General features: G+C 48.4%; 1 protein-coding gene across 2 annotated transcripts in view; it reads right to left on the bottom strand.

Annotated features, from left to right (window-relative positions):
* Window positions 1-263: 263 nt before the first annotated feature.
* Window positions 264-11,313, bottom strand: part of DDX18 (DEAD-box helicase 18) — a 29,286-nt gene continuing 18,236 nt past the window's right edge. For both annotated transcript variants that reach the window (XM_063932918.1, XM_063932919.1), the window contains exons 8-14: window positions 10,786-10,925; window positions 10,179-10,340; window positions 8,576-8,728; window positions 8,373-8,486; window positions 8,197-8,253; window positions 1,369-1,546; window positions 264-1,174 (exon numbers count right to left, since the gene is read on the bottom strand). In XM_063932918.1, coding sequence (XP_063788988.1) covers window positions 1,026-1,174; window positions 1,369-1,546; window positions 8,197-8,253; window positions 8,373-8,486; window positions 8,576-8,728; window positions 10,179-10,340; window positions 10,786-10,925 — 953 coding nt within the window. In that variant the 3' untranslated portion in view covers window positions 264-1,025. The remainder of the gene's footprint in view (window positions 1,175-1,368; window positions 1,547-8,196; window positions 8,254-8,372; window positions 8,487-8,575; window positions 8,729-10,178; window positions 10,341-10,785; window positions 10,926-11,313) is intronic.

The raw sequence follows: 11,313 nt of genomic DNA, 5'->3' as shown, positions 1-11,313 counted from the left end.
AGGGGTATTCACGATGCGGAACTACATATCCCAAGCATGCCCTTATGGCAAAACTGTGGCAGGACATGCCGGGATGTGTAGTTCCACAGCAGTGCCGCATGTAGAATACCCCTGCCGTAGGGTGACTACTTAGTACATACCGCAGGTGGTTATTTCCAGAATATTTGTATACTGAAATTGGACAGTGGCGATAAAATGTATATATGACCGTGTGGTCAATGCCTAACATATCAGCTATAGTTAGATGAATAATACAATAGGTAAACATGTAACATAAGACTTTATTCTGCGCTGGATTAGATCATATAACATCTGTGTGTCACAGACATGTAATATACACATATATACATGTATGTAACAAACTCTGGCATGGAGGAAACCAAACCAACAGGAGTGGAATGTACAATCCTTCCCAATATAAGCGGTTTCCTATATCACAGCACATGAAAGGTGTAATATGTAGGTGACGCCAGGCACCCAGTTCCAACTCCCCATATATTGCGTTCAAGGGTCCAGTCTACAGGGGGCAACGCATATCCCTGCACTGACCCAATCCACCAATTATCTGCGGGTCTTCAGTACTTAGGGAATAAGTGATGCTGTTCTTGCCAATCCTGGTCATGGTGATTTTATCTCATTCATCCCCTGAACCCGGCCTAGATCTGAGAATTCGATCACAAAATAAGCACGTTGTCCACCATTTGCTATGAATGGGTATCAACGGCTGTAGATGTTGCCGAGCTAAATGTAGTAAGGGATTAGGCCTGAATTACCTCACATTTACCAACCAAAACTGAGGAACTCTAGATATGGAGGACTTTAGGTGCGGGAGGGGGATAAAATACTCTGAGTGAAACAATCAGAACGGGTGGTCAGAGCCCGAAACAATCATTAGTTTGGCTTCGGCCCAGTTTACAAGGAACGTTTAACAAATGCCAATAACAGTCCTTTGAAAAAATACAACTTTACTGTAAAAAGGAGAATCATCAGGTGGAGGGTTCGTATCATATAATCCGCGGAGACCATCAGCGCGTGAACTGACGCCCTTGGCTCCGACCGCCCTTGTTAATGTGTTTGAAGATCTTGGCTTTCTGCAGATGTTTGGAGTTCTGGTAGCCAAAGCCGCCCCCACCTCCTCGTTTCTGGATCCTCTTCCCTCCACTGCTGTTCACGTCTGGGAACACTGGGTTAAGGCAAAGAAACTGGTAATCTGATAAAGCATCATCCAGCTCAGCCGAGTCTTACCCGACAGGAGCCGTCACCCAAACCAGCTGCTGTGGCCAAACATTGAGAGACCCCCCCCCCCCTCCCTCCATGTCATCGGAAACATCCCCGTTTCACTGAGCAGTAACATCACACAAAGGATACTAAGGTCAACATATGGTGGGACCAGGAAGCCGAAGGACAGGCAGACTTTGGGCAGGTCCAGCGTGTTCACGTCGAATATCTGCTTGTGCGAGTGGGAGTCGTAGGATCGGATATAGGCTTTGTAGGCTTCCTGGGCCGACTTGTGCAGATAGTAATTCTTTTCTATTAGTTTCTCCAGCTGGAACAGAGACGTGACAATTATCCGAGGAGCACTGAACACTTCCAGCTACACCATGGGTCTCCAACCTGCGGCCCTCCAGCTGCTGTGGAACTGCCATAGTTTTGCTATTAAGGCATGATAAAACTGAGCAGGGCATGCTGGGATGTGCAGTTCCACAAACGCTGGGGGGCCACAGGTTTAAGAGCCATGAGCTACACGGTCCGTACATGCGAGAGGTCACTAAACAGCCCGCCACTGGCACTACATACCCTTCCTCTAAGTCTCCCATCGCCACCCAGAGTAAAAAGGAAACAGAAGCAGCAAAGAGGAAAATAAGATTTTAAACCCACCGGTAAATCTTTTTCTCCTAGTCCGTAGAGGATGCTGGGGACTCCGTAAGGACCATGGGGGTATAGACGGGCTCCGCAGGAGACATGGACACTCTAAAGACTTTAGATGGGTGTGCACTGGCTCCTCCCTCTATGCCCCTCCTCCAGACCTCAGTTAAAGAACTGTGCCCAGAGGAGACGGACAGTACGAGGAAAGGATTTTTGTTAATCTAAGGGCAAGATACATACCAGCCCACACCATACAACATGGAATATACTAACCAGTTAACAGTATGAAACAAAACAGCATCAGCCAGAGACTGATCAAACTGTAACATAACCCTTATGTAAGTAATAACTATATACCTTGCAGAATTTAGTCCGCACTGGGACGGGCGCCCAGCGTCCTCTACGGACTAGGAGAAAAGATTTACCGGTAGGTTTAAAATCGTATTTTCTCTTACGTCCTTGAGGATGCTGGGGACTCCGTAAGGACCATGGGGATTATACCAAAGCTCCAGACCGGGCGGGATAGTGCGGATGACTCTGCAGCACTGACTGAGCAAACATGAGGTCCTCATCAGCCAGGGTATCAAACTTGTAGAATTTTGCAAAAGAGTTTGAACCCGACCAAGTAGCTGCTCGGCACAGCTGTAATGCAGAGACGCCTCGGGCAGCCGCCCAAGAAGAGCCCACCTTCCTAGTGGAATCTGCCTTTACCGAATTTGGTAACGGCAATCCAGCCGTAGAATGAGCCTGCTGAATCGTGTTACAGATCCAGCGAGCAATAGTCTGCTTTGAAGCAGGAGCGCCAACCTTGTTGGCTGCATACAGGACAAACAGAGCCTCTGTTCTCCTAACCTGAGCCGTCCTGGCTACATACATTTTTAAGGCCCTGACTACATCAAGGGACTTGGAATGCTCCAAGTCACCCGTAGCCACAGGCACCACAATAGATTGGTTCATATGAAACAATGAAACCACCTTAGGCAGAAAACGAGGACGAGTCCTCAACTCTGCTCTATCCACATGGAAAATCAGATAGGGGCTTTTGTGAGGCAAAGCCGCCAATTCAGACACCCGCCTCGCAGATGCCAAGGCCAACAACATGACCACTTTCCAAGTGAGAAATTTTAACTCAACTGTTTGAAGCGGTTCAAACCAGTGTGACTTAAAGGAACTGTAACACCACGTTAAGGTCCCATGGCGCCACTGGGGGCACAATAGGAGGTTGGATGTGCAGCACTCCCTTTACAAAAGTCTGGACTTCTGGGAGAGAAGCCAATTCCTTCTGAAAGAATATTGACAGGGCCGAAATCTGCACCTTAATGGAGCCTAACTTTAGGCCCATATCCACTCCTGTCTGCAAAAAGTGGAGAAAACGGCCCAGGTGGAAATCTTCCGTAGGAGCATTCTTGGCTTCACACCAAGATACATTTCCTCCAGATACGGTGATAATGTTTCGCTGTCACCTCCTTCCTAGCTTTTATCAGAGTAGGGATGACTTCGCCTGGAATACCTTTCCTAGCTAGGAATTGGCGTTCAACCGCCATGCCGTCAAACGTAACTGCAGTAAGTCTTGGAACACGCAGGGCCCCTGCTGCAACAGGTCCTCCCTGGGAGGAAGAGGCCACGTGAGTGAGCATCTCCTGTAGATCTGAATACCAGGCCCTTCGAGGCCAATCCGGAACAATAAGTGTTGTCTGGACTCTTTTTCGTCTTATGATTTTGAGATGAGTGGAAGAGGAGGGAAGACATAGACCGACGGAAACACCCACGGTGTCACCAGGGCGTCTACTGCTACAGCCTGAGGGTCCCTTGACCTGGAACAATACCGCCAAAGTTTCTTGTTGAGGCGTGACGCCATCATGTCTATATGAGGAAGCCCCCAATGACTCTGCAAAAACTTCTTGATGCAGACCCCACTCTCCTGGATGGAGATCGTGTCTGCTGAGGAAGTCTGCTTCCCAGTTGTCCACTCCCGGAATGAAGACCGCTGACAGCGCGCTTACGTGATTTTCCGCAGAACAAAGAATCCTGGTGGCTTCCGCCATTGCCACTCTGCTCCTTGTCCCGCCTTGGCGGTTTACATGAGCCACTGCTGTGACGTTGTCCGATTGAATCAGAACAGGTAGGTCGCGAAGAAGAGTCTCCGCTTGGCGAAGGCCGTTGTATATGGCCCTTAATTCCAGCACGTTGATGTGTAGACAAGCCTCCTGGCTTGACCACAGTCCCTGAAAATTTCTTCCTTGTGTGACTGCTCCCCATCCTCGGAGGCTCGCGTCTGTGGTTGCCAGAACCCAGTCCTGAATGCCGAACCTGCGACCCTCTAGAATATAGGTTCTCAAACTCGGTCCTCAGGACCCCATACAGTGCATGTTTTGCAGGTATCCCAGCAGGTGCACAGGAGTATTAATTACTCACTGACATTTTAAAAGGTCCGCAGGTGGAGCTAATTATTTCACTTGTGATTCTGTGAGGAGACCTCCAAAACATGCACTGTGTGGGGTCCTGAGGACCGAGTTTGAGAACCTGTGCTCTAGAAGGTGAGCACTCTGCAGCCACCATAGGAGAGACACCCTGGCCCAGGGGGACAGTGTTATTTTCTGATGCATTTGTAGATGGGACCCCGACCACTTGTCCAGAAGGTCCCACTGAAATGTCCTCGCATGGAACCTACTGAAGGGGATGGCCTCGTAGGCCGCCACCATCTTTCCCAGTACTCGAGTGCATTGATGAACTGACACTCTTTTTTGGCTTTAACAGGTCTCTGACCATGCTCTGGAGTTCCTGGGCTTTTTCCGTTGGGAGAAAAACTCTTTTCCTTGTCCAGAATCATGCCTAAAAATGATAGCCGAGTCGTTGGAATCAACTGCGACTTTGGCAGATTGAGGATCCAGCCGTGTTGCTGCAGCACTCTCAGGGAGAGCGACACGCTTTTTAGCAACTGATCTCTCGATCTCACTTTTATCAGGAGATCGTCAAAGTATGGGATAATTGTGACTCCTTGCCTGCGTAGGAGCACCATCATTTCCGCCATTACCTTGGTGAAAATCCTCGGGGCAGTGGACAGCCCAAACGGCAACGCCTGAAACTGGTAATGACAGTCCTGTACAGCGAATCTCAGGTACGCCTGATGAGGAGGATAAATGGGGACATGAAGGTAGGCATCCTTCACGTCCAGTGACACCATAAAATCCCCCCCTTCCAGGCTGGAGATCACTACCCGGAGAGATTCCATCTTGAATTTAAACCTCTTTAGATACAGGTTTAGGGATTTTAGATTCAGAATGGGTCTGACCGAGTCATCCAGTTTCGGGACCACAAATAGGGTTGAATACTACCCTTTCCCCTGTTGTATTAGGGGAACCTTGATAATCACCTGCTGTCGACACAGCTTTTGTATTGCAGCTAAAACCATTTCCCTTTCTGGGGGAGAAGCTGGCAAAGCAGATTTGAAAAATCGGCGAGGAGGCACTTCTTCGAATTCCAGTTTGTAGCCTTAGGATACAATTTCTATCGCCCAAGGATCCAAATCTGACAGAACCCAGACCTGTCTGAAGAGTGGAAGGCGTGCCCCCACCGGCACGGACTCCTGCAGTGGAGCCCCAGCGTCATGCGGTGGATTTTGTAGAAGCCTGGGAGGACTTCTGTTCCTGGGAACTAGCCGTAGCAGGAATTCTTTTCCCTCTTCCTCTTCTGGACTTATGCGACCGAAAGGAATGCATCTGATATTGTGGTGTTTTCTTTTGCTGTGGGGGAACATAAGGCAAAAAAGAAGATTTACCTGCGGTAGCTGTGGAAACCAGGTTCTCTAGACCAGGGCTGGCCAAACCGGTCCTCGAGATCTACCAACAGTTCACATTTTCCAGGCCACCTAGCTAGTGCACAGGTGTAGTCATTGCTAATTAAGACGTGCTGCATTCATTCCTAACTGACAATTCTACAGATATCCAGGAGGCCTGGAAAACATGAACTGTTGGTAGATCTCGAGGACCGGTTTGGCCAGCCCTGCTCTAGACCCTCCCCAAATAAAACCTCACCCTTGTAAGGCAAAGTTTCCATATGTCTCTTTGAATCAGCATCACCCGTCCATTGGCGGATCCACAGGGTTCGCCTAGCAGAAATTGCCATGGCATTGGCTCTTGAACCCATTAGCCCAACGTCTCTTGCAGCGTCTCTCATATATAACGCTGCTTCTTTTATATGACCCAAGGTCAATAAAATGCTATCCTTATCTAGGGTGTCAATGTCAGATGACAAGTTATCTGCGCATACGGCTATTGCGCTACATACCCATGCCGACGCTACTGCCGGTCTGAGCAAGGCCCCCGTATGTGTATAAATTGATTTTAAGGTAGTCTCCTGTCTGCGATCAGCAGGATCCTTGAGGGCTGCCGTGTCTGGAGACGGTAGCGCCACCTTTTTGGACAAGCACGTCAAAGCCTTTTCCACCCTGGGCGAGGATTCCCACTGAAACCTGTCCTGTGCGGAGAAAGGATACGCCATAAGAATTCTCTCGGGAATCTGAAGCTTCTTGTCCGGAGTTTCCCAAGCTTTTTCAAATAAAGCATTCAGCTCATGAGATGGGGGAAAGGTTACCTCAGGTTTCTTTTCCTTAAACATGCATACCCTCGTGTCAGGTAGAGAGGGGTCATCTGTGATATGCAAAACATCTTTTATTGCAATAATCATATAATGAATACTTTTGGCCACCCTTGGGTGTAACTTCGCATCATCGTAGTCGACACTGGAGTCAGAATCCGTGTCGGTATCAGTGTCTGCTACCTGGGACAGGGGACGTTTATGAGAGCCCGAAGGGCCTTGTAACACAGTCAAAGCCATGGATTGACTCCCTGCTTTTTCTCTGGACTCTGCTATGTCCAATCTTTTATGTAATAAAGACACATTTGCATTTAAAACATTCAACATATCCAACCAATCAGGTGTCAGCGTCGCCGACGGAGACACCACAAACATCTGCTCTACCTCCTCCTTAGACGAGCCTTCCGCTTCAGACATGTCGACACACACGTACGGACACTCCCACACACACTGGGATATACAATTATGGGGACAGCCCCCCAATAAGGCCCTTTGGAGAGACAGAGAGAGAGAATGCCAGCACACACCCAGCGCCACTAGAATAAAATCCCAGACTGTACAGCGCTCTTTTATAGAATAAATAATACACTCACTGCGCCAATTAAATGTGCCCCCCCCCCCCTCTTTTTTTGCCCTCTGTACTTGCGTTCAGCAGGGGAGAGTCCGGGGAGCCAGCTTCTCTGCAGCTTGCTGTAGAGAAAAATGGCGCTGGTTAGTGCTGGAGGATCAAGCTCCGCCCCCTCACCCGTGGGCTCCGGTCCCGCTCAAATTCTTTATACTGGCGGGGGTTTTTCAATGTACTGCATCCGCAGTATCTAATATATTAGCCAGTGTCCCTTGAGGTCAATATTGCTGCCCAGGGCGCCCCCCCTGCACCCGTACCGTGCCTTCTGTGTGTGTGTGTGTATGTGTGGGAGAAATGGCACGCAGCGTTACCGCTGCGCGATACCTCAGTGAAGATCTGAAGTCTTCTTTCTTCTTATACTCACCCGGCTTCTATCTTCCGGCTCTGTGAGGACGGCGGCGGCGCGGCTCCGGGACGAACAGCGAGGACGACACCTGTGTTCCAACCCTCTGGAGCTAATGGTGTCCAGTAGCCTAAGAAGCAGAGCCTATCAGTTAAGTAGGTCTGCTTCTCTCCCCAGTCCCACGATGCCGGGAGCCTGTTGCCAGCAGTGCTCCCTGAAAATAAAAAACCTAACAAAGTATTTTCAGAGAAACTCAGTAGAGCTCTCCTGCAGTGCATCCAGTCTCCTCTGGGCACAGGATCTAACTGAGGTCTGGAGGAGGGGCATAGAGGGAGGAGCCAGTTCACACCCATCTAAAGTATTTAGAGTGCCCATGTCTCCTGCGGAGCCCGTCTATACCCCATGGTCCTTATGGAGTCCCCAGCATCCTCTTGGACATAAGAGAAATAGGTGGTTATTAAAATAATGTTCCGTGGAGTGACTTAGATTTCCAACACATCTGGGGGGTCTGATTATTCCATTAATGTCTCAGTTTTAAGCATGATTTAGTTATATTACACTTGTGTGAATAGATATTTACTGGTAACCGAACATGACGGATTCACACACAAGACTGACCGAGTTCTTACTTATAGCACAGACTTTCCAAACACTGGATTTAAAAAACAAGTTTCAGTCTTCCGCTATTTGTAACAATATATTTTACAGATTACAGATGGATGAAATCTCCGTTTACAGAGCAAAACAGTCAAAGTAGAAAATGTACCTGAGATTGGATGTCTGAGATTTTACTCCAGGAGAATTCAAACTCACTCAGAGGCACCTGGAACAGAAACGGACCCCGTTAGCAGTGACTCTGCGGCACAGGTGTGTAAACATGCCCACGCAAACCCAGACAGGCAAGGGTCCACCGAACATACAAGATGCACCAAGAGCGCCCACCTTAGCCTGCTTTAGGTAACGCAGAAATCCCAGCTCCTCCGGCCTCAGAATCAGCAGCGCGTGGCCCTTTCCATCAATCCCCCGGGCCGTCCTGCCAACCCGATGGATGTATTCCTGAGAGCAGGGAGAACGGGGTTATTCCAAGACCAGATCCATTAAGAACTCTAATGCACAAAGTCACATTCTCAGAGCTAGTGAGTCACCTTGGGATCATCTGGGGGGTCATACTGAATAATCCAGTCCACCTCAGGGATGTCCAGTCCTCTGGCAGCTACGTCTGTGCACAGGAGGATCCCGGAGTCAGCGTTACAGAACTGGAAGAAAGTTGTGGTGCGTTTCGTCTGTTTCTGCTTCCCCTATAGATAGATATGAAATGCAAGAGGTGAGCGGCGCTAACACAGGTCCAGGAGCAGAGTCAGCCCAAATCGGAGAACTCGGAGCAGAGTCAGCCCAAATCGGAGAACTCGGAGCAGAGTCAGCCCAAATCGGAGAACTCGGAGCAGAGTCAGCCCAAATCGGAGAACTCGGAGCAGAGTCAGCCCAAATCGGAGAACTCGGAGCAAAATATATAAATGTATAAGCTTCATCTGTACAAAGCCTGAGGTTCCTGGAATTCCACATAAAGTGGTAAACATATAATTTGGCATTGTAGATTACTGTAGTCACATATGATGCAAGGTCTCTTCAGGTATGTTTACTTATTATAAAATTAAATATATATTAAAGAGATATACACTCCATGGACAATTTCTTAGGCACACTAGTACACTTGCCCATTAATGCAATTATCTGATCAGGCATTTATGTAGCAGTAACTCAATGCATAAAATAATGTAACATGGTCAAGGGGCTCAGTTATTGCTCAAGCCAAATACTGGGTAGAAATCTGATCTGAGTGACTTTGACCATAGGATGACGGTTGATGCCAGACTGGTGATCTTCTGGGGTTTTCATGCACAACAGTATCTAGAGTTTACAGAGAACAGTGAGCAAAACAAAAGCCTCCAGTGATCGTCTGTTCTGTGCACCAAACTATGTACAGAGGTGACAAGAGAACGGCCAGACTGATTCAAGCCGGCAGTAAGGCTACAGTAACACAAATGACCACGTGTTACAAGACATACCCAGAAGAGCATCTTAGAACGTAAGTCACGGTGAACCTGGAGTAAACATGAATCCATGTATCCATACTGCCTTGTGGCAATGGTTCAGGCTGGTGGTGGTGCACACATTAGGCCCCTTTATACCAATTGAGTATTGTTAAACATCGCAGGCTACCTGTGTATTGCTCTAGACCACATGCCTGTCTATATGGCCACAGTCTCCCCCATCCTCGACTGGCCACTTCCAGCAGAGTAACGCGCCATGTCACAGCACACACATCACACGCTGGTTGCATGTACAGAACACAGAGCTCCCTGTAACCAGATCTCAGTACAGAACATTGGGATGTGGGGGAACGGGAGACTCTCAGCATGAATGCGCCGTCACCGCACTATGCTAATATGTCACTATGGCCAGCGTCTGAAAGACATGTCACTACACAAAAATCATCCTCACCTACCGGAACTGTGGGAACCTCTAGATGGATACAGATCAGCCTTTTACACGTATGGTACGCGGTCACCCAGGCTTCACTTTATGCCAGTTACATTACATCCCTACTCCCCCCTCCTATATATAATAAATTAGAATTTCCGGTAACTAAAGCATTACCAGCCTCTGGTAGCTTTGTGCAATGATCCGGTTACAATGTAGCAGTCTCTCCCTGCACGTAGTAACCGGCTATCGGTACAGAATACTCACATGAATCGCCATCACCGATAGGTCGATGTAGTTGAGAAGCTCATAATGGAATTTCACGGACATGCAGGAGGAGAAGAAAACCATCATCTTCTTCTTCCGGTTTTTCTTCAGGAAGGTGAAGAGTAGCAGGAACCTCTTCTCGGAGGGACAGACCACGTAACCCTGATACGGAAAGATACGGCATTGTGCAATCAGCAACTGTAATGTCCTACGTGACCCCTCTCTGTGTGCACCATGTAAAGAGAAGATCTGCGAGTATCACTCTCCCCTCGGCTGAGCAGAGAGAGGACCCGGAGGCTGAGCGGAACACCAGATTACCAGTGACCAGAGTATCCTCCTGTCCCTACTGCCTCTCACTGCAGACCATTGCACCTTGCTCCACGCGGTTACAGCTCACACACACAGCATCTCTACTGCACCCATCTGGCCTAAGTAACCACAGACATGTCATATCGCCGTGACTGGAGGCTGTAATCTGGAGAAGGCTAATGGTGAAGAGGCGCCGTGCACACGACTGGACGAAGGAGGTTCCGGCACTCACCATCGGGAAGCGCGTGACATTACATCTGAATCAGTGAGACCATGTTAGTTGTCAGGGTTTCCTCACCTGCTCCAGACCCTCCACTGTGGCCGTGTCCTTATGGTCATCCACACCCACATAAAGCGGTTCCTTCTTAAGTGAAATCCTGGCCAGATCCTCCACCTTCCGGGTCTGTGTGGCTGAGAACAGCATGGTCTGTCTGCGTTCTAAGAGGAAAGGGAGAAGCACAATCATTCCTGGAATTCAGCAGAAAGATACGACACAGCTGTATAAAGATATCGCTACATATTATATGTGATAATGTGCTGCTGTCTGTGAATTATATGGATACGAGAAGCTCTGTGACCGTATAGAACAAGCCTGTATAGAGATAATCCCCTATATATTATACATGTGATAATGTGCTGCTGTCTGCAAGTTATATGGATACGAGAAGCTCTGTGACCGTATAGAACTAGGCTGTATAGAGATAATCCCCTATATATTATACATGTGATAATGTACTGCTGTCTGAGAGTTATATGCGTACGAGAAGCTCTGTGACCGTATAGAACAAGGCTGTATAGAGATAATCCCCTATATATTATACATGTG

Source organism: Pseudophryne corroboree, chromosome 7, assembly GCF_028390025.1.
Source record: "Pseudophryne corroboree isolate aPseCor3 chromosome 7, aPseCor3.hap2, whole genome shotgun sequence".
NCBI lineage: Eukaryota > Metazoa > Chordata > Amphibia > Anura > Myobatrachidae > Pseudophryne > Pseudophryne corroboree.
The sequence above is the reverse complement of the archived record's forward strand: the minus strand, read 5'-3'. Positions and strand labels throughout refer to the sequence as shown.